The following is a 24,212-nucleotide window of genomic DNA, read 5'->3' on the forward strand; positions in this document are numbered from 1 at the left end:
CCTACCACTTTGGCCCCATACACACAATAGAATCCATCCACTGAAAAATCCCAGCGAATGGGTTTCAGCGGATAGATCCTATGGTGTGTACACTCCAGCGGATCTTTTTCCGCGGATATTTATCCCCTGGGATGGATTTCCAGCAGATAAATATTTGATGACATGCTATCAAATCTATCCGCTGGAATCCATCCCAACGGATGGATCCGCTGGTCTGTACAGACTCACCGGATCCATCCGTCCGAAGGGATCCCCCGCATGCGTCGTAATGATTCGACGCATGCGTGGAATTCCTTATATGACAGCGTCGCGCACGTCGCCGCGTCATAATCGCGGCGACGGCGCGACACGTCATCGCCAGAGGATTTCGTCGCGGATTTCAATGCGATGGTGAGTACACTCCATCGCATGGAAATCCGCACAAATCCTCGAGAGGATTTATCCGCGGAAACGGTCCGCTGGACCGTATTCGCGGATAAATCCTCTCGTGTGTATGGGGCCTTTGATGTAAGTGCATCCTTAAATGTATAATAAAGTTTACTAAGATTTTTTTACACTACGGGGGTTATTTACGAAAGGCAAATCCACTTTGCACTACAAGTGCACTTGAAATTGCACTGAAAGTGCACTTGGAAGTGCAGTCGCTGTAAATCTGAGGGGTAGATCTGAAATGAGGGGAAGCTGATTTTATCATCCAATCATGCACAAGCTAAAAACATTTTTTTTTATTTTCCTTGCATGTCCCCCTCGGATCTACAGCGACTGCACTTCCAAGTGGATTTGCCTTTCACTATATCACTATTTCAATGTGAATTACATTTTGTCTAAGCGCAGTTTTAGTTATTTAATTACTGATGAGAATGTTCATGTAAATTTTTGCACGAACGTATCTTTGAAAATCTTCTAGATTAGTCGTATTCTACGATACAAAGGAACCATGTCATATGGTGAAGAAGCGGACCTATACAATACGATCTGTAGCCAGCAGTTGCTATGGGACAGGCTATAAGAGAGGAGGGGGGGGGGGAGGGGAGGGATACAGCCGCTGCTCCACCTCAGTAAACCAGAGTTGTGGAACTCCCTTCGGTGTCCTGGCAACCAAAAGCAGCTTCTGTGACAAAAAATGACTTCCTGCAATGACTGGACCTTTCACTGGCACACAGGTGACGCCAGGTTAGTGATTGTGGGGACACAGTGCCAAGAAAAAAAGAAGGGGGGGGGGATAATCAGCAAAAATATCATCTAGGAAAGGCCACAATGGCAGTAAGAGAGGGGCTGAGCTGGAGCTGCTCATTTCTCAGCTCCCTTTATAATACATACTGTCATTATGTATTGCACAATTCAAGTGATAGTCAAGCCTCTCTACATAAAAGGCAAGGAGGAAATGGCTACAGTTGTGCTTTTATCTTTACCTATTAGTGAGTGTAAGTGCTTTTATCTATAAACGGATGGTATTTGTGGTTCCAGGAGCTTGCGTTAATCACAGACAATCCTTCTTGTGAATGAAGGCAGCACCCAACACGTGTTCACTCACTTTACAAATGCATGGGATGCTCTAAGTGTATCTAAACCTAATGCCGCGTACACACAATCGTTTTTCGTCATGAAAAAAAACGACGTTTTTTAAAACGTCATTAAGCCCTGGTTCACACTGGGTACGATTTGGAACGATTTGAGATGCGATTTGACATGTCAAATCGCATCTCAAATCGGCGGCAATTGTCGGCAATGGCACTGTCCTAATCAGTGCGACGCCGCATCTGCGATTTCAAAAAGTAGTTCCTGTACTACTTTTTGCGATTTCGGGCTGCGAGTTACATTAAATTGCGGCCGAAATCGCGGCAAATCGCGGCAAAATCGCGGCCGCGAAATCGCGGTAAAATCGCGCATTTTACCGCGATTTTGAATTCGCAGCAGTGTGAACCTAGGCTTAAAATGATCGTGTGCGGGCTTCACATCGTTTTTCGGCTTCTGAAAAACGAAAAAAAAAAAAAATCAAACATGCTGCATTTTTTCACGTCGTTTTTTTAAAATGACGTTTTTCGTGTTGTTAAAAATGATTTTAACAACGTTTTAAACCTGCGTTTTAAACCTGCCCAAAAGCAAGTTATGAGACGGGAGCGCTCGTTCTGGTAAAAATACCGTTCATAATGGAGTAAGCACATTCATCACGCTGTAACAGACAGAAAAGCGCGAATCGTCTTTTACTAACACGGAATCAGCTAAAAGCAACCCAAAGGCGAATAGAACTTCCCCTTTAGAGTGCCGTCGTACGTATTGTACGTCACCGCGCTTTGTTCATAATTTTTCAAAAACGATGGTGTGTGGGCAACATCGGGCCAGATCCTCAAAGAACTTACGGCGGCGTATCTATTGATACGTCGCGTAAGTTCTAGGATGCGCCGTCGTATCTTTGTTTTGTATCCATAAAACAAGATACGCCTGAATGTGTGCTAGATCCGACTGACATACGTCTTAGTACGCCGTCGGATCTTAGGTGCATATTTACGCTGGCCGCTAGGTGGCGCTTCCGTTGATTTCCGCGTAGAGTATGCAAATTAGACTTCTGAGGAATATACAGTGGTCAGTTTTTATTAAATCATTTTGTAATATTGTTTATGTATTTATATGCTATTAAATATAATTTTTTAAAAAATACTTCCTTGGCCTGAAAGTCTGACCATCAATGTCCACTTGCTAGATATTGTTCTTTTTTTCTCATGCAAATTAGCTAGATACGCCGATTCTGAAATGTACGTCCGCCCGGTGCATTTTTTTTACGTCGTTTACGTAAGGCTTTTTTCGGCGTAACTTTACCCCTGCCTCTATGAGGTGTACGCAATGTTAGGTATGTACGTCGGGACAGCGTCTAATTTTCTGTTGTTTGCGTAAATCGTTCGCGAATAGGGCTTTGCGTAAGTTACGTTCACGTCGAAAGCATTGACTATTTGCAACGTGATTTCACGCATGCGCACTGGGATACGTCCACGGACCGGGCCTGCGCCGTTCGTAAAAAGCGTCAATTACCTGGGGTCATACCAGATTACCATACAACACGCCCACTCCAAGCCTACTTTGAATTACGCGGGCTTACGCCGGCAGATTTACGTTACGCCAGCCCGCATATGGGAGCAAGTTCTTTGAGGATACCCTAGGAGCCACTCAGATTTACGGCGGCGTAGCGCATATGAGATGCGCTACGCCCGCCTAAATATACGCCCGTTTTTGTGGATCTGGCCCATTGTTTTTAATGATGAAGTTGGAAAAACAAAGTTTTTTGGACATGCTGAAAAATTAAGTTTTTTTTTTCATGCCGAAAAACGATCGTGTGTACGCTGCATAAGAACAAAAAATTATAGTATTGCAGTTTAGTGGTGTACTTAAAGCGGATGTGCCATGGGAAAAAATATTAAAAGCCAGCAGCTACAAATACTGCAGCTGCTGACTTTTAATATTAGGACACTTACCTGTCCTGGAGTCCAGCGCTGATCGCAGCAGAGCACGAGCGATCGCTCGTCTCTCTGCTGCTCCCCCCGCCATCCACGCTGAGGGAACCAGGAAGTGAAGCGCTGCGGCTTCACTGCCCGGTTCCCTACGGCGCATGCGCGAGTCGCGCTGCGCCCGCCGATTGGCTCACACGCTGTGTGCTGGGAGCCAAGTGTTCACAGCACACATCGGGCGACAGACGGGAAGTCAGAAAAACCCGTCTTTTGCCCGTAGCGTATGGCCGGAAGTGGGTGCAAATACCTGTCTTTAGACAGGTATCTGCACCCCCCTCCCCCCTGAAAGGTGTCAAATGTGACACCGGAGGGGGGGAGGGTTCCGATCAGCGGGACTCCACTTTAGGGTGGAGAACCGCTTTAAAGGGTAACTCCACCTTAAAAAAAAAAAAAAAATTATATATATCTATAATTGCACAAATATTTGCAGGGAAAAAATATATGCATGTATTTGTTTATTTTTGCAAATTAGCCTTCAAAGCATTGCAAAGCCATGGTCGGTGAAATGCCAGGCTCCTGCAAACCCTTCCTGCAGCTCTCTGTCTTTACCGAGGTACGGGTTTCAGTTAGAGAGATGGAGGAAGTGTCAATAGAGTATGAGTTTTGGGTTTACGGTGGGTGGCAGACGGGGCCCATAATTCATTCATTCACAGAGCCACTAAAACTTTTGCAGATGTCACATGTGACAGTGTCTGCAGCGGAGAAAAAAACCCCCACATGCTGTCACAGAAGGGGTGGTTTGGGGGTCCCAATTTGGACCATATTACTTCTTAAAGTGGAGTTCCACCCATTTTTTTATGTTTGTCTGTGCTGCATGCTCTTATCTCATAGGCCCCGTACTCATGACCAAACATGTCTGCTGAAACTGGTCCGCAGACCAGTTTCAGCAGACATGTTTGGCCGTGTGTAGGCCCGAGCGGACCATTTTCGGGCGGATCGGACAGGTTTCCAGCGGACAACTGTTTCCTGGACTTGCTTTAAAACAGTCTGCTGGAAACCTGTCCCCCCGACATGTACGGTCGTCTGTACAGACCTACCGTACATGTCCGGCCGCCCGCCATCCCTCGCATGCGTCGAATGACTTCGACGCATGTGTGGAAGCATTTTAAAGGCAGGCCGTCCACGTCGCCGCGTCATTGTCGCGGTGACACCGCGTCATCGACGCGGCGACACCGCAGACACGCCCCACGTATTGTTTACGCGCGGACCTCTGTTCGATGGTGTGTACAGCCATCGAACAGAAGTCCCCGGGCAGACATGTCCGATGAAAACGGTCCGCGGACCGGTTTCATCGGACATGTCTGCTCGTGAGTACTCGGCCTTAGTGTTCAGAATGGACAATTTTTATTTAATTTGTTGCTTGTAAATACCTTTATTTTGTAGTCCTTCATTACTTCCTCCTCCTTATTTGCCTAGGCTATTTGCAAGGGTTTCTGGGATAGGCATCATGTTTCCCAGTAGTCCTTGCAAACCTGACTGAAACCTATTACATTGCTTGTGCACTGAGCATGTGCGAGATATGCAAAGCTGAAATCCAGGAAGTCATACAGTCTGGCTTCATGATGCCCACACTTAAGATGGCCACGGTCTATTTCTAGATTATAAACTATTTAAATGCTGTAACAACCTAACAAAACGGACCTTAGTTTACAGACTAACTTTACTAGAATACATTAAGCTTGTGTATTACAGGGGTATTTATATTTAAAAAGTGAAATTGTGGGTGGAACTCCCCTTTAAATACAGATGTAACCTTTAACATGGTTCAAAAGGTGGAGTCACCCTTAAATGTGGTCACTGCAATCATTTTTTTCACACTGTTTCCTTTAGTTTAACCAGGTAATTCTGCCATTCACTCCATTCCTGTTCTAGGGTGACAACCATACTGAGCAGGGTTGTCACCATAAGACAGGGAGTGTGTTAGGACTACATATTCCTTTCTTCTCCATAACGGGGGGGGGGGGGGTTGTATGTTTTGTAGTCCTCAGAGAAAGAACGGAACAATGCTAACTGATAACAGTCCAGAGGCAGAAACTATAGGAAATATCAGCTTGCTAGATTTTGTTTTTCACTTGTCGAAAAAGATATTCTGAAACACAAGAAATTGATAGAAATCTATTGTTACGCATGATCGGAAATGGGTGCACCAGAGGTGGGGGATGTGCCACTTCTATACACTCATGTGTCACATACATAAGGATGACAGGCTGGTCTCTCCTTGACTAAAGTGTATCTATAAATCAATAAATAAACACGTGCTGCACTAAAAAATGAAACAAACCGCAACAAAGTGTTTATTTCATTTTTTAGTGCAGCACTTGTTTCTTTTTTGTTTTTGTTTTAAAAAAAAGTTTTATTTGGAAGACAAGAAATAATACAGTTCAGTACAATGCAATGAGTTGGGAATCACACAGGGGCTGCAACATAAGGGCCAAAAGAGAGAGAAGGTTGGGAACATGAATAAAACTTGTTTCTTTTTTTAAGGATCTTGCACAATTTATGTCAGTTGTCCTGCTAGAAGCTCAATCAACCCATTAGCGCAGTACAGCCGTGGCCAAACATTTTGAAAATTACACAAATATTAATTTTCACAAAGTTGTCTGCCTCATTATTTTTTATGACAATTTGCATATACTCCAGAATGTTATGAAGAGTGGTCAGATGAATTGCAATTAATTGCAATGTCCCTCTTTGCCATGAAAATTAACTTGGTCCCATAAGAAAACATTTCTACTGCATTTGTGAAGAAGGCTTCAGGGTGCACAAGAAAGTCCAGCAAGTGCCAGGACCGTCTCCTACAGCTGATTTAGCTGCGGGATCGGGGCACCACCAGTGCAGAGTTTGCTCAGGAATGGCGGCAGGCAGGTGTGAGCGCATCTGCATGCACAGTGAGGAGAAGACCTTTGGAGGATGACCTGGTGTCAAGAAGGGCAGCAAAGAAGTCACGTTTCTCCAGTAAAAACATAAGGGACAGACTGATATTCTGCAAAAGGTACAGGAATTGGACTGCTGAGGATTGGGGTAAAGTAATTTTCTCTGATGAATCCCCTTTCCGATTATTTGGGGCATCCGGAAAAAACCTTGTCCAGAGAAGAAAAGGTAAGCGCTACCATCAGTCCTGTGTCATGCCAACAGTAAAGCATCCTGAAACCATTGATGTGTGGGTTGCTTCTCATTCAAGGGAGTGGGCTCACTCACAATTCTGCCTAAGAAGTGAGGATGCTCCCACTGAGTGGAGCCCAGTGTAGGAACTCACTTGTTCTGGCACTGGGCTCCGGGACTTTAGCCCTGATCTGCGGGACCCCGGGACTTATTTCAAATCGCGGGACGCACCCGCAGAATCCGGGACGTGTGGGAGGTATGGGTAATATCTGTTGCCAACTCAACAATGCAATGCATGCATTGACTTCTATGGGTCTTTCAATGCAATAAAACACAGAAAGAAGCCAGATATGTTGTATTTTTAAAACACACTACACTACAGTGATATAATGACAATAGGCTCTATCTTTATAACTGGTAACCATGACACATACATTTTAGAATGACAGAACACATGCAACAATATGTAGCACTACCCCCGAAGGAGCTGCTGGTTTGTTTTGGGCGGCATGTTACCTCGTGTTTCTCTGATGTCTAGGGGTGTTTGGTGAAAGTTGTAGTAACGGAATGTCCACGACAGGTGTCTTTTTCTGTGCTCTTTATTACCCAGCCGGGTAAAAACAATAAAACTTGGTGAAGAATAGAGGTTCAGAAGAAATGAAGATAGCAGATTCAGAAATAGGGAAACAGTCCTGCTCCCACGTGTAATGTCTCTTTCACCACTCCAGCCTGAGTGGGTATAGTGCACCTGGACAGGCCTCTCTCACCAGCCTGGCAGCCAGAATGTCACTCGAATGTTAGGAAAAAGTCTCTGCCATAGACCCTCCTAGTAAATGAACAGCGGAGATAATCCTCCTTAGCAGACTTGGCACCTGGATCTCCTTCAGGTAGTTTTGAATTAGGGTACCGACTGACAGGCGGCCAACATCCAGCCTTTCAGTGTCCGGTTCCTCTGGTCCCCAATGGATAGTCAGGCCCCTATCAGAACACCAGCCTCTCTTGGTACGCCTCGGGCAGACTCTCCACTGTACGGCCTCCTCCAACTGGACGGACGACCCAGGACCTTCTTAGGTGGGACCCAGTCGATTACTGAGTCCCCAAGCAGCAGATCAATTGCTCCGGGCCAACGTGGTCCCGAAGCTAGGATCCTTGCGTTGTACCCGCAACCCTGGCACGTAAGGCCAATTCGCCAGGGCGGCGCAAAGTGGCTACCCTAAAGGTGAGCGCCACACGAGGAGAGACCCAGGAAGATGGTGTCTGCCTCATAAATACTCTCTCCCAGCATGCACAGCGAGGCCAAACCCTCCTGATAGGCTGCTGGGCAAGAGCACACAACCCTTGACTCCACTGCTGCCATCTGCCGACCCGGGGTGAGATCAGCACCACAGAAACAGCAGAATGGACCCACAACACAGCCAAAGCTGAGACAGAGACCCAAATTTGAACAAATCAACATGGTCAGAGTGGACTAACTTTCTGACCCCCTCTAAATTTAACATAGCACCGGTACTGGAAAGTAACCAGGCACTACAAATATAACGATGTACATGCACACTCATCTCACAAAGGTCTATTTTATGTGAAATTTACACGCATGATTGGATGTTTGAACTGAACACAGGGTGTGGTTTCACAATGTTAGTGAAATATGAGTCAAAGCTTAAAGCTGGGATATTATTGATGTCTACAGGGGCATCCAGATACTGTACACACTGTAATCTTGTAGGTCCCAAATGGAAAGCATTTTAGTGTGTGCTGGGAAGTGCAGCCACAGGTGAACTGTACTTTGAATATTCAGAGTGTGGAGAGCCAGACGCTAAAAAGAATACAATTCTATGGCTCTAAACACATGAGAAACGTTATCTGTAATAATGCAGAATTTTAAGTGATAGATATTAAACACACACATTCATTTACATTGTCCTTTCTATTTCTATATGTGGATGATGGCACTGTAATTTTGTTTTAATAAAAAAAACGGAAAAAAATCTAAGAACCTTTTTCCTAATCGATGTACAGCTGTCACATGACTGTCTGCAGGAAACATAAGCAGGAGGAGCTTTTAGTCCTCTGCTGCTGGTCCCATGTTAAAAAAAAAACAGCCTTTGGAATACAGTAAAAATAAATAAATAAGATCAATAAACGATTTTAAATTGTCAAAGAAATACACATGTTGCCAAAAGTATTGGAACGCCTGCCAGCATTTGATAGGGCACACTGGCAGCAATTGATGGGGCAAACTGGCAGCAATTGATGGGGCACACTTGCGGCAATTGATGGGGCACACTGGCAGCAATTAATGAAGCACACTGGTGGCAATTGATGAGCACACTGGCAACAATTGATGGCACAAGTGGCGGCAATTGATGGGCACACTGGCAGCAATTGATGGGGCACACTGGCAGCAATTGATGGGCACACACTGGCAGCAATTAATGGGGCACACTGGTGGCAATTGATGGGCACACTGGCAACAATTGATGGCACAAATGGCAGAAATTTATGGGCACAGTGGCTGCGCTTGATGGGCACAGTGGCTGGGCTTGATGGGCACAATTGCTGCAATTGATGTGTTTTTTTTTTTTCAGTTTGTTTGCGCTCCCCCAAAAATTTTGAGCACCAGCCGCCACTGGCACTGATCACTGTATTAGTGTCACTGGTCCCCAAAAAAGTGTCAAAAGTGTCAGTTAGGTGTCCGATTTGTCCGCCACAATATTGGTATCGCTAATCACCACTATTACTAGTAAAAAATAAAATAAAAAAAATAAACAAAAATGTCCCATAGTTTGTAGACGCTGTAACTTTTGCACAAACCAATCTTTTTTCAAAATTGTCGGTCGTTCTTTGTTTCTAGCGAAAAAAAAACAAAAAACTGTATAGGTGATCAAATACCACCAAAATAAAGCTCTATTTGTGGGAAAAAAAGGATGCCAATTTTGTTTGGGAGCAACGTCGTACGAACGCGCAATTGTCAGTTAAAGCCAAACTACTTTTATTTTGCTAAATTATTTCAATTTGTTGTACACACAATATCATTTTTAAGAAAAGATAATGAATTTTTTGCCTTTCTTATTTTTTAATTGTATAATTAAATAAATGTGATTGTTCAGTTGCTGTCCCTATTTATTCTATCATTTCTCAGTTTCTGTAATGGCCAGGAGAAAAAATATATTTTTCATCATGTTGTAATAAGCCTGTTACCAACCTCCTGTAGATAGTCTAGAAAGTTAGAAAGCTGTAGAATGAAAACAAGTGATACTTTGGAGTTCACAGGTCACACAAGGGGTTCACCAACACAAAATGAAATAAAGACATTTATTTTCCTATCAAAAATGAATTTAGCGTGAATCAAAGGGTTGCCCCGAGGCATTTATCTTTTTTCTTAGGGTTTCTATTCTTAGATTCTGAAGAAGAAACTTGATTTGTGTGAGAAAATAGCACGATGGTATGTCTCAGTCTGCAAACAAGGCCTAAGGTGTGGATGTGATATAAGGAGCTAGGTCATTGACTCCTATCCTGTGATCATATGACACTTCTCTTAGCTTTTGTCTGCTATATGATGCTGCTGCTTTATTGTAGCTTTTGGTAGAAAGGACTGCCTTTTTTCTTTTTGGAACCAATTATTTTTGTGCAGAATGGTAATATGAACAATGTATATGTTACCAGGTGCTGGTACAGATGCTATTTAAGGAACATTGGGCAACGAGTAACTCTGCAGAACTCTAAGGCCTTGTACACACGACCGAACATGTCCACTGAAACTGGTCCGTCGGACCAGTTTCCACGGACATGTCCGACCGTGTGTAGGGCCTACCGGACAGTTTTCCGGCCTAGCGGACAGGTTTCCAGCGGACAAAAGTTTCTTAGCATGCTAAGAAACTTGTCCGCTGGAAGCCTGTCCGTCAGACATGTCCGATGGTCAGTACAACTCATCGGACATGTCCGCTGGCCCAAAATCCCGTGCATGCGTCAAAGTGATTTGACGCATGCGTGGAAGCATTGAACTTCCGGGTTCGCGCGCGTCGCCGCGTCATCGTCGCCGCCACGTCACCGCGTATTCTGTCCGCGGGGAATTTGGTCTGATGGTGTGTACACACATCAGACTAAAATCACCCAGCAGACATGTCCGATTGAAAACGGTCCACGGACCGTTTTTATCGGACATGTCTGGTCATGTGTACGAGGCCTCATGGTGGGACAGCATACCCACCCATTACGTCCCCATTGTCTCCTTATGTCTTCATCTGATTGGTCAGCTTCAGACTGGGAATAGAAGATGCTGTTTAAAAAAGGACTTTGGGTGGTGTAGTTTCATTATGTACAGGTGCCACTGCATTACAACGGCGAGAAAACTATAATTCCCAAAGGGGCATGTAGCCTAGGAAAAGGAGCGGAGGTGGATTGAGTGAGTTGCTCAGGGAGGTTCGGGACATGAGGAAGGAAACAGACATCCAGGCTAGAGTGCTGAGCCCTCGGGCACTTGCCTTCTAGTATGGCCTAAACAGCAGCATCCCCAGCAGTATAGAGGTTGTTTGCCTGTCTTCTTCTGCATCTCCAGCAGTATAGAGCAGGTTCACCAGAGCTCAAGACAGCGATCCATGGAGGACCCCTCTGCCATCGGCATCCACTGCTGAAGAGCAGGATTGGTGAGAGGGTTGTCAACCGATTACACATGCTGCACAGTAGGAAATGAAACTTCATCCCAACTAACCTAAGAAAGAAATTTGTTTCAGAGGGCCCATTAAACTAGCGGCTCCTTAAGGGTGCAATTTCCACATCAACTACATGTGGGGGCTTTCTTGGATCCCTATGATTCTTAGTTGACACAAGCAGAAAAAAGCCAATAGACTGAACAAAGGATGCAAACGATAGAGATTCCCAGCACTACCTGGTCAGAAGAGCAAATTAGTCAATCTCACTCCCAGGCAGAGAGTGTCCTTTGTAGATCTCAAGACTTGCCAAGATGGAACACATACTCTGGTTCTATTGGAGTGGTAAAAGGGGATCCCAACAAACTTCAGGGGTCCCAGTCTAAACTTGAACGATGAAACAGAAGTTTGAGTAATACAGATGAGGCCTTTAGTTAGAAGCAATAGGGAGGTGAGTGCAAGCACTCTGCCCAGCGGGTCCCCTCACCCCTGCTTCTGTTACTGTGAGCACAGTATTCATCACAGCCCTGGAAGGCTTCATGATCAAATGTGAACACCTTGCCCTCTGGAGCTGGCTATCGGAAACCAAGACTCTTCTCTGGGACACTCCAATGGGGCACCTGCAAAGCCAGGGCCCATGGAATTGGTGTGCATTGACTTTCTGTGCTTGGAACCTGGATCAAGTGGGCAGGATATTGTATTGGAAGTGACTGACCACTTTGCTTGATATACTCTGGTGTTTTCAACTAAAGACCAACAGACCTCAACTGTAGCTAAAGTTCTAGTAGAGAAATTCTTCATCCATTATGGTCTACCCCAACAAATCCATTCAGATCAAGTGAGAGACGTTGAAAGTAAGCTCTTTAAGAGACTGTTAGGTATGCTGGGCATCCAAAAGTCAAGAACGACTCCTTATCATCCCAATGGAAATCCTCAGCCTGAATGCTTCAACTGAACCAAAACGATGCCACAGGGTTCTCCCCGTATCTGTTAACATTCGGGAAGGCAGCACGGATACCAATAGCAGCCCACAGGATATACCTGGAGTTGTTGAGGAACAATTTGGCCACTAATGAAAAAGACACCTGTGAGCAGTGTAATAAAAAGCACAATATTCTTAGGGTAAAGATTCAGGACTTGCTGCCAGGGGACAGAGTGTTACTGAGAAATCTGGGCCTGACTGGCAAGCATAAACTCGCTGATCTTGGAAGTCACAACACTTTGTAGTATGTAAGAAGCTGCTCAGCTTACTTGCTTATTAAATCCACCTGTATGGAAAAACCAGGCCATTGAAGGTTTGAAATCAAATTTATCTTTTGAGAATCACAGACACAGAAACGATAACAGAGCCACAAGCCAATGACTCCCCTCTGGTGACACGTAGAGAAATGCATTTGCAGCACAACTTAAGGAAGGCCACATCAGACTCTGAAAATGAGGGCAGTGAGGATGAAGAAGCCCAGCTGGACTGGTTATGGCAACCACCAGCAGAAATGACAGTTACTTCTCCTTCCAAACGTAGATTCAGTAACCTATGCCTCCAATATGCCCGAAACATCACCTGCCACCCAATTAATAGACTGCCTTGCAGATTCTAAATGCTCAGAATTCCCATTAGCAAGTCAGCTAGCAGACAGCCCTATAGATGCATTGTCCTCAGATGCAGAGGAAGAGGGAGAGAATGAAAATAGTCCAAATTCCCCTAAAACATTCAACAAGGCGGCTATACAGCCTCCAAGAGGGTTGACATATAATACACATGGAGAGTTCCAAAGAAATGTTGTGTTTTCGAGTGATGATAGGCCAGCTTGCCTCCACATCGAACTAAAAATGTGTGACCTTTTTCTTGTTGGTAGCTGTTTCATTATTCTGTTGACTCTATGTGATAAATAATCATAGTCGTTTTTTCTATCTTTTGGGACCAAATAGATTTAGTAGGGGGAGTGTGTAGCCAGGTGCTGGCACAGGAGCCCTTCAAGGAAAATAAGGCAGCGAGGAACTCACAGAACTATCATGTTGGGACAACAAGTCCAGGCATGGCTACCTGTTATGTTCCCATTGCTTCTTTATTTCTTCACCATTTTTTTGCTTTGGTTCATGTTCCCCAGAGCAGTTCAAAGCCCCCTGTCATATTTGTTTGACAATCCCTTGCCTAGAAAATGTCCATTACCTTTTTTTTGACATTCGGCTCCCATTGACTTCAATGGGGTTTGCATTCAGCACCCGAAATGATGCAAGGGGCGGTCACTACCAACCTACCGCTTCTTTAAGCAGAAATAAAAAATGCAAATACTCACCTCTGCTAACAAAACTTGACAGGAGTTCTAATCTCTTCATTACTTAACTTTCAGTTTTGGCTATTGTGGGATTGTTTTTGGTTAATAATCATTACTGACTTCGGAAATTTAAAACATATTGCATTTACTCATCTCACAGTACCAATTAGTAAATTGGCTCAGCCAAAAATAGAGGTTCAGGTTCTTCTGTTGTGATGCACACGAAGATCTTATGGTCCAACCAGTATATGAAATTTCATCTAACAAGTGCACAAATACATTTTGCTGCTCAACCTGTCTGCACAAAATCTCTCTTGGCACGGACAAAATGTTCCTGTAGATTAGAAAATTAGGAGCTGTCTTTCGTCTACTATGTGCTTCCATTCATGCCAACAGCCTGTTTTTAATAAGTAACTTGGCATGACAGTTCTCTTGTTTCCAGTATTAGCAGATTGGATTCCATCCAGCCCATTGTCCTTCCTGTTGTATTCACACTTGCCCTTTTTCTGGGTGTACAATGACCTGCAAAGAGAGCACAGCACAGGAGAGCCTTTAACTGAGGCTATCTACCAAGAAAAGCACAACGCTGCTGGCAGGCACAGCATGTGAAAAATCATCCACACGTATATGGGCCGCAAGGATTCGTGACATGTCTCTCACCACAAATCACCTGTAAGTGCATGAGCACCAAGGATTGGTGATCTGTCTCTCACCACAAATCATCTGTAGGTACATGAGTCCCAAGGATTGGTGACCTGTCTCTCACCACAAATCATCTGTAGGTAGTCCTAAGAATTGGTGACCTGTCTCTCACCACAAATCATCTGTAGTTAGTCCCAAGAATTGGTGACCTGTCTCTCACCACAAATCATCTGTAGGTACATGAGTCTCAAGAATTGGTGACCTGTCTCTCATCACAAATCATCTGTAGGTACATGAGTCCCAAGGATTGGTGACCTGTCTCTCATCACAAATCATCTGTAGGTACATGAGCCCCAAGGATTGGTGACCTGTCTCTCACCACAAATCATCTGTAGGTACATGAGTCCCAAGGATTGGTGACCTGTCTCTCACTACAAATCATCTGTAGGTACATGAGTCCCAAGAATTGGTGACCTATCTCTCACCACAAATCATCTGTAGGTACATGAGTCTCAAGAATTGGTAAACTGTCTCTCATCACAAATCATCTGTAGGTACATGAGTCCCAAGGATTGGTGACCTATCTCTCACCACAAATCATCTGTAGGTACATGAGTCCCAAGGATTGGTGACCTGTCTCTCATTACAAATCATCTGTAGGTACACGAGTCCCAAGGATTGGTGACCTGTCTCTCACCACAAATCATCTGTAGGTACATGAGCCCCAAGGATTGGTGACCTGTCTCTCATCACAAATCATCTGTAGGTACATGAGTCCCAAGGATTGGTGACCTGTCTCTCATTACAAATCATCTGTAGGTACATGAGTCTCAAAAATTGGTGACCTGTCTCTCATCACAAATCATCTGTAGGTACATGAGTCCCAAGGATTGGTGACCTGTCTCTCATCACAAATCATCTGTAGGTACATGAGCCCCAAGGATTGGTGACCTGTCTCTCACCACAAATCATCTGTAGGTACATGAGTCCCAAGGATTGGTGACCTGTCTCTCACTACAAATCATCTGTAGGTACATGAGACTCAAGAATTGGTAAACTGTCTCTCATCACAAATCATCTGTAGGTACATGAGTCCCAAGGATTGGTGACCTATCTCTCACCACAAATCATCTATAGGTACATGAGTCCCAAGGATTGGTGACCTGTCTCTCATTACAAATCATCTGTAGGTACACGAGTCCCAAGGATTGGTGACCTGTCTCTCACAACAAATCATCTGTAGGTACATGAGCCCCAAGGATTGGTGACCTGTCTCTCATCACAAATCATCTGTAGGTACATGAGTCCCAAGGATTGGTGACCTGTCTCTCACCACAAATCATCTGTAGGTACATGAGTCCCAAGGATTTGTGACCTGTCTCTCACCACAAATCATCTGTACAGTAAGTATATGAGTCCAAGGCATGGTGGACCTGTCTCTCATCACAAATCATCTGTAGGTACATGAGTCCCAAGGATTGGTGACCTGTCTCTCACCACAAATCATCTGTAGGTATGCAAGCCCCAGGGTATGGTGACCTGTCTCTCATGAAAAATGATATGTAGGTATTTTACCATGCAATGATCGGTGAGACCTATCTCCAACCAAAAATAGTCTCCAGGTATTTGAGTCCCAAGGATTGATAGCCTATCTCTAACCACAATTTCCCCCAAATCATCTGTATTTATATCAGTCACATGTCCTGTCTCCCACCAAAGCATTTCTGTAGATATGTGACCTACAATGATTAGTGACTTGTCTCCCACCAAAAATGATCTGTAGGTATATGAGCCATACGGATTGGCGACTTGTTTCTCTCAGCAAACCATCTCCAAATATATGAGCTACAATGATTGGTAATTTGTCTCTAACCACAAATGATCTGTAGGTATAAGACCAGAAATGGGTGGTGAGCTGTCTCTCACAAAAATGATGTGTAGTTATATGATCCCCAGGGTGTGTCGACCTGTCTCTCATGAAAAATGATCTGTAGGTATATGACCTGCAATGATTGGTGACCAGTTTCCAAACCAAAAATGATCTCCAGGTATATGAGCCACAAGGATTGATAGCCTGTCTCTTACCACAATTACCTCAAAGTATATGAGCCCCAAGGATTGGTGACCTGTCTCTCCACAAATCATCTGTCTTGTGCACCCTGCAGATTTTCTCAAGTAGTCTTATTTGCATCTGTCTTGGTTACCTCTGTGGAAAAACAGAACACCTTACCCATATGTTATAGAGATGAGAAGAGGGAATGTGACCTGTAGTCATAAAACACTTTTTATCCATAGTAAACAAAGCTGCTTCTACGTAGATATACAGTTAGATCCACACATATTTGGACACAGGCACAATTTACATATATTTGCCTCTGTATACCACCAGAAAAAAATTAAAACAAAACCATACAAATTTATTTGAAGTGCAGACTTTCAGCTTTAATTCAAGGGGTTGAACATTAAAGTCAAGTACAAATTTTAGGAACTGTAACCATTTTTATACACCGTCCCACCATTTTCAGGGGCTCAAATGTAATTGGACAAATAATATAATCATAAAAAAAAAAAGTTTCTTATATTTTGTTGAGAATCCTTTACCGGCAATGATTGCCTGAAGTCTGGAACCCATGGAGATTACCGAAGACTGGATTTCCTCCTTTTTAATGCTTTGCCACGCTATAACTGCAGCTGTCTTCAGTTCTTTGTTTGTGGGGTTTTCTGCCTTTAGTTTTGCCTTCAGTAAGCGAAATGCAAGCTCAATCGGGTTGGGATCAGGTGATTGACTTGGGCCATTGCAGAATGTTCCACTTCTTCTCCTTCAAAGGCTCCTGGGTTGCTTTTGCAGTGTGTTTTGGATCAATGTCCATCTGTACTGTGAAGCGCCGTCCAATCAAATTTGCTACATTTGCCTAAATTTGGGCTGACAGTATTCATCCGGCTGCTTCTGTCCTCTGTCACATCATCAATAAACACCAATGACCCAGTGCCACTGGAAGCCATGCATGCCCATGCCATCACACTGCCCCCACCATGTTTTACAGATGATGTTGTGTGCTTTGGATTATGAGCTGTTACAAGCCTTCTCCACACTTCTTCCTCCACGTCATTCGGTACAGATTAATCTTAGTTTCATCTATCCAAAGAATGCTTTTCCAGAACTGGTCTGGCTTTTTTAGATGTTTTTTTGGCAAAATCTAATCTGGCTTTTCTATTCTTCTTCAGGCTCATGAATAGTTTGCACCTTGTGGTGAACCCTCTGTATTTGCTCTTGTGAAGTCTTCTCTTGATTTTAGACTTTGACAATGATATGCCCACCCTTGGAGGGTGTCCTTCACTTGTCTTTTTTTTGGATCCAACAAAATTTTATTTCGTTTGCAGAGGTACAAGGTATGCAAGGTCCCCTTGACATTGCGGGGACAGAATAATAACAAAGATTAAGATAACCAATACTCATAAAGTATCCATAGACAGGAGGTAGACCCCCCTCCCCCAAAACCGTTTCAAACATCACCATCCCGACAAGTATCACAGTCCCCACCTCACCCCACATTGATGCCCAAAAGTCTATCCATCACCAGGTCACCCATGTGATTTCTGTTTATCTGCACTGTCTCCATTGTGGGGGCCCCAGAGCATTACTTTGCTCAGGGGCCCATGATGCTATTAAGATAGCCCTGATTCAGGGGTGTGCTACTGTATGTACAGAGTGCAAAGTTCAGGGGTACAATGTGTACAGAGTGCAGGGTTGAGGAGTGTGCTACCCACTATGTGCAGGGTTCTGGCTAAAAAACAAACCCTAGGTGCGAGGGCCACATAAAATGGCCTGGTGGGCCGAAATCGGCCCGCTGACTTGTGTTTGACACCTGTGACCTACAGTATTACAGGTGGGCATGTTGATCTGGTGAGTTCTCTGGTGTGGAGGATCTTCAGAGGTTATTCACAGATGATAAGCACACAAAGCTAATGGCTTAATATCTTTGATGGAACTTTGCACAGCATTGAGCTTTTTTGAATATATTTGCATAGACACTTTATATATGCACGGACACTTTTGTATAATATTATTATGCACAAGTCAAGCGCTGTATATATAGTTACTAAAATATAAGGGGTTTTATAGTCATCAACCTTCTTGACTGTTGCTGGCTTCAATATTTTCTGAGACACTGATCCCAGGGAAAATGTGATGGTCAGGAAAGTTAGAGTTCCTAATCTGCATATTGGTTTCAGGTCAGTGACTTAAAGAACTGAAATGATTGGATTAGCATGATAACCAGGAAACGAATATAATCAGAATCAAAGGTCAGCAGTAGCAGCCACTATACTTACTTTTAGTATGGGTATTCTAAAGCTTTTCTGAAAATTTGCATTCACACTTTAAATTTGATATTGTAATATAAGGAGGAAGGAATACAATTCCACCTGTAATCAGGGCATGAAGGTAGAGTTGGTAATACTATACACAATAAATGTTCCAGGTGTGGCATTAAATATGAAGCATTTGTGTTCAAGTAAGATTTAAAAATCTGATAAGAAATTTAATGACAATGTATTTCATAAGAAACATTTTTTTTTGCCTGAATAATGGCACACTGCACTGGAACTTTAGAACAAACCTAAAGTTTGCCTGAGGACGATTCACTGAAGTTACATTAATAGATAGCTATTGATGTCTGACAACTCGGGATGAGCAAAATGGGTTTCTGTCTCCTTGATGATGAAAAATAAAGTAATTTCAGCAAAATTGCACCATTTTAGTCAAAAGTCAATACAGAAAGTTAGGCCTCGTACACACGACCGAGAAACACGTCATAAAAGAAACATCGTTTTCCTCGACGAGTTTCTTGTCAGGCTTGTCGAAAATCTTGTCAAGCTTTCTTTGCGTACACACTGTCAAGACAAAATCTCGTTGTTCTCAAACGCGGTGACTTACAACACGTACGACAGCACTATAAAGGGGAAGTTCGATTCCACTGGCACAACCCTTGGGGCTGCTTTTACTAATCTCATGTTACTGCGTGTTAAATAAAAGTTTGGTAAGAGAGGATTTGCACTTTTCAGTCTGTTACAGCGTGACGAATGTGCTATCTCCATTACGAACGCTGGGCCATATTCTGAGTAGAGTTACGACGGAGTATCTCAGGAAACTCCGTTCGTATCTCTCTTTTTTGACCCGCGTATCTATGTGAGTGATTCCTAGAATCATTTTCGCATAGATACGCTGAAGATCCGACATGTGTAAGTCACTTACACTGTCGGATCTTAAATGTAATTTGCCGCCGGCCCCTAGGTGGCGTTTACGTTCAGGTCTCATTTGTTTATGCAAATGAGCCTGATACGCCGATTCCCGAACGAATTTGCGTCGCGTAACCGTCGCTTACGTCGTTTGCGTAAGCGTAAGGTTACCCCTGCTATATGAGGGGTAACCTTACGCCAGTCCAACGTATGCCATGTTAAGTATGGCGTCGGGTCTGCGTCGTCTTTTCCCGTCGTTTTCCTAAGTTGTTCTTGAATACGACTTTACGTCAATGACGCACACGTCGGCGTCACTGACGTTTTCCGCCGAGAACTGGAGCATGCGCACTGGGCTATTTTTAGCCCGGCGCATGTGCAGTTCAATCGAAACGGGGCACGCTTAATTTAAATATAAGCCGCCCCCTTTGAAATACGCGGGGATACGCCAGGCCTTTTACACTACGCCTCCGCAAACTACGGAGCAAGTGCTTGAGGAATACGGCACTTGCTCCAGTAAGTTGCGGCGGCGTAGTGTAAATAGCTTACGCGAGGCCGCCGCAGAATATTGGAGAATCTGGCCCGCTACTTTTACCGAAGGTGCGCTCCCATCTCATACTTTATTCTCAGCATGCGCGGGTTTCTAAGCATACATACGAACGTGTTTCTCGTCGTAAACCAGCCCGACAAGAAACACGACGAGGAAATTGAGACTCCCGACGAGAAAAAAGAGAACTTGTTCTCTTTTTTTCTCGTCGAGATCCACGACAGTTTTCTCGACAAAAAACATACACACGACCGTTTTCCTCGGCAAAAAAGCTCTGCCGCCAAGTTTCTTCACGGATTTTGTCGCGGAAAACGGTCGTGTCTACGAGGCCTCAGAGTAAGGTGATATGGCTTTTTTCTTAAGGGTGAGTTTGCTCTGAAAGAGCTTCTGAAGGTAATGGAAGCCCCTATACCTAACATGGACCTGTTCTTTTGCCATAAAACAGCCCCTAATTTTCCCTCATTATTTCATAATTTTTCATTAATTTAAAATGTAGCACTACCCCCAAAGGAGCTGCTGGTTTAGATTTTGGGTTTTGCACGTTACCTCTGAGTTTGTTGTCTAGAGAAGAAAGTCTTTAGTAATTGCAATGTCCACACAAGATGTAAAACCTTTACAAGTTTTTTTTTGCTGCATAAACTTGTGAAGGAAGCAGAGAGTATAGAGAGAAGGGAAAGGTTCAGGTACCCAGTACAGAATGCACACAAAGTATTCGAAGTTCCAATGTTCGCCGCTCACTCCTGAGTGGGTATTGCTCACCCGGATAGACCCCTCTCACATGGCCTAGCAGCCGGAATGATACACGGACAGTATAGCAACAGTCTCTGCCACAGACCATCTGAGAAACAGAAAAATGGATAGCCAGGAATCCTCTGCCACAGGATTTCAGTGCCGAACTTCCTTCCTTACAGCAAAAGAGACTTTAAGCCAAACCGGCGGGCTGTAAGACAAATTGTATAGTGGATCCCTTTCCTTAACAAGGTCACCAGGCCTATCCCAGGACATCAGTTTGCCTTGCTTGGTCTCCTCCAGGGCAGGTCCTCCCCTGGTGTCCTTCGCTAAGAAGCTTCCCCCGCTTGGATGGACAGCTTGGGATCCCTTGTAGAACCATAGGCCCCAGCCAGCATAGCTGGGCCTACTTGATAGGAGCACAGCCTCGGACCAACGTGGTCCCGAGACTGGAATCACGCACACCCACCTCACGCCATGAGGGCCACGAGGTAAAGCACCCTGAAAAATGGAGTCTGCCCCTTAAGTACCCCTTCTCAGCATGCACAGCAGGGCACCACTCCCACTGGACTGCTGCCGAGAAGGGTCACCTAACACACCATGGTTCGCCCGAGTTCCATCATGGTGGTAACGCCGCCTACAGGCAACAGGGGAAAATCTCAATCGAGCACAACCACAGCTAGAACAGAGGCTAATTTACATAAAATTAGCAAAGTCTGAGCCCAACTATTGGCTCAGACACCCCTAAATTTACAATAGCGCCCGACTCAATGGGAGACCAGCGCTACAAAAAAATTACACAGTGGAAGAAAAGTACATTTAAAAACATTAAGGTGACTAATATAGTGCACAAATAATGACCAAATAAAAACAAAACAGGAAAAGAACACAAATACAAAGAAAGAGGCCCGGATTCAGATAGCCTTTACGCCGGCGTATCTATTGATATGCCGCGTAAGTGCTACGAAGCGCCGGCGTATCTTCTTTCTGTATTCAGAAAGCAAGATACGCCCGAATTTTACTAAGATACGGCCGGCATAAGGCTCTTACACCGTCGTATCTTAGGCTGCATATTTACGCTGGCCGCTAGGTGGCGCTTCCGTAGATTTCCGCATCAAATATGCAAATTAGGTAGATACGTCGATTCAGAAACGTACGTTCGCCCAGCGGATTTTTTTTACGTCGTTTACGTTAGGCTTTTTCCGGCGTAAAGTTACCCCAGCTATATGAGGGGTATCCTATGTTAAGTATGGACGTCGTTCCCGCGTCAAATTTTGAAAATTTTACGTCGTTTGCGTAAGTCGTTCGCGAATAGGGCTGTACGTAAGTTACGTTCACGTCTAAAGCAATGACGATTTGCGGCGTAATTTCGAGCATGCGCCGTTTGTAAAAAACGTAAAATACGCGGGGTCACATGAAATTTTAATAAAACACGCCCACATCATCCAGATTTGAATTAGGCAGGCTTACGCCGGACCTCATACGTTACCCTGCCGTAACTTAGGGCGCAAGTTCTTTCTGAATACGGAACTTGTGCCCTAATTTACGGCGGCGTAACGTATCTGAGATACGTTACGCCTCGCCGGGCCAGAATGTTTAATTAAATAAACTAAACTATTCTAAATGTATTATCTAAGTACAGATGTGATTTGCAAAAAAAATACTTAATGATGAGATCCTTATGATTAAGCACTTGTTGTGCAAAACACGTTAAAGCAGCCCTTGATGCATGCTTGTGAAGTGTTTTGTTTGTTTGCATCTCATTTATTTGCATACACCCAAAAGTACCTGAGATGATGCTTTGACCAGCCTTTGGCTAACATCCATTAAATATTATTCTCTTTGACAGATAGACTGCATTAAATTTCTGTCCACAATTAACTGACTTGGGCTTTCTGATGACCCAGCCCAACCCTTTCACAAAATGCAGTTAAAAGCCAGTCCGACTGAGACGAGAGAAGAGGACTCTCCGCAAATATCATGTGATGCATCAAAACAAACTCTGGGGTCAGAGGGAATCAAACAACATGAAAAGCAGATGAAGACAAAGGATACGCATGTAAATGAGACAACACAGCAAAGCAGAGGCAGCGAGACACCGTGGTCAAAAAACGGTGCTCAGGAAAAAGTTCCTGATGAAGCATCAAACCAAATGCGACTTGTGAAGATAGCATCTATTTCCCGTAAAACACCAACAGCAAGAAGGAAAAAGAAGCATCAGACGGGCACAGATTTGCAGGTTTTACCCAGGATATCCCAAGGTGAATATCTTAAATATACTTTATTATGTTAGTAATGTTTGGGGGGGGGGGGGGGGGTAGGATGGTCATCATAAAAGAAGCAGCTATTTCCATCTCAGCACCAACAATCATGCACAACTATTATTATGCTGCGTACACACGGTCAGAATTTCCAACAACAAATGTTCGATGTGAGCTTGTTGACGGAAAATCCGACCGTGTGTAGGCTCCATCGGACATTTGCTGTCGGAATTTCCGCCAACAAAAATTTGAGAGCTGGTTCTCAAATTTTCCGAAATTCCAGCCGCGTGTACACAATTTAACGCACAAAAATTCTACGCATGCTCGGAATCAATTCGACGCATGCTCGGAATCATTGAACTTCATTTTTCTCGGGCTTGTCGTAGTGTTGTACATGACCGCGTTCTTGACGTTCGCAATTTCCAACAACATTTGTGTGACCGTGTGTATACAAGACAAGTTTGAGTGAACATCCGCCAGAACAAAATCCACGGTTTTGATGTCGGAATGTCCGATCGTGTGTACGTAGCATTAGGTGCCAAAAGAACAAGTGAGAATGTTTAGGGTGGAAATTTTTTTAAGGCGCAAAATAGTCAACAAGCATAAAACTTTTAAAATAAGAAGTTTTTATTTACAATTATTATTAAAACAATGAAATATTGGTATAGCGATACTGTATACACGTTGTAGGTAATCCCTTCTCATATAATCGTCTATGTTTCGGCATCCTGGCTTTGTCAGGAGGTACATTTAAGGGATGCTACTAAACAAAAAAGCAATAACAAAAATTAAACAATAAAATAGCTTACAGGATAATCATACAAACATTTTTTTTGCATGATTATCCTGTACTTAAGCTACCGTATTAATCGGGGTATTGCGCGCTCCGGCGTATAGCACGCACCCCTAATGTGGACCCGCAATTCCTGTAAAAAACCATTTTAGTACTTACAGTTTTGGTGTCTTGCGCGGCGTCCATCGGCGGCCTCGTCGGGTCCGGCGTCCGTCTGCGACTTCGGTGGTGTCCTCCCGGCTTCTCCCGCGCTGTCTCCCCATCGAATTGCCGCTTCCCGCGCTCAGTTTGAATGCCTGCACCGACATATACCGAGTGCAGTACACTCGGCTACATTCGGCCAGGCTCGGCTTCAGTCGTGCTCACGCTCTGTGACGTTTATGCGTGAGCACGTGCGAAGCCGAGCCTGGCCGAATGTAGCCGAGTGTACTGCACTCAATATATGTCGGCGCAGGCATTCAAACTGAGCGCGGGAAGT

At 44.2% G+C, this 24,212-nt stretch overlaps 1 protein-coding gene across 1 annotated transcript in view; it reads left to right on the forward strand.

The window, feature by feature from the left end:
• The first annotated feature begins 1,059 nt into the window (after positions 1 to 1,059).
• The window catches only part of TTLL10 (tubulin tyrosine ligase like 10), a 114,661-nt gene continuing 91,508 nt past the window's right edge, over positions 1,060 to 24,212 (forward strand). Inside the window, exons 1-2 of the mRNA XM_040325993.1 lie at positions 1,060 to 1,173; positions 22,530 to 22,941. Of these exons, the coding sequence (XP_040181927.1) occupies positions 22,605 to 22,941 (337 nt within the window). The 5' untranslated portion in view covers positions 1,060 to 1,173; positions 22,530 to 22,604. The remainder of the gene's footprint in view (positions 1,174 to 22,529; positions 22,942 to 24,212) is intronic.

The sequence above is a fragment of the Rana temporaria genome, chromosome 10, assembly GCF_905171775.1.
Source record: "Rana temporaria chromosome 10, aRanTem1.1, whole genome shotgun sequence".
NCBI classification, from domain to species: domain Eukaryota; kingdom Metazoa; phylum Chordata; class Amphibia; order Anura; family Ranidae; genus Rana; species Rana temporaria.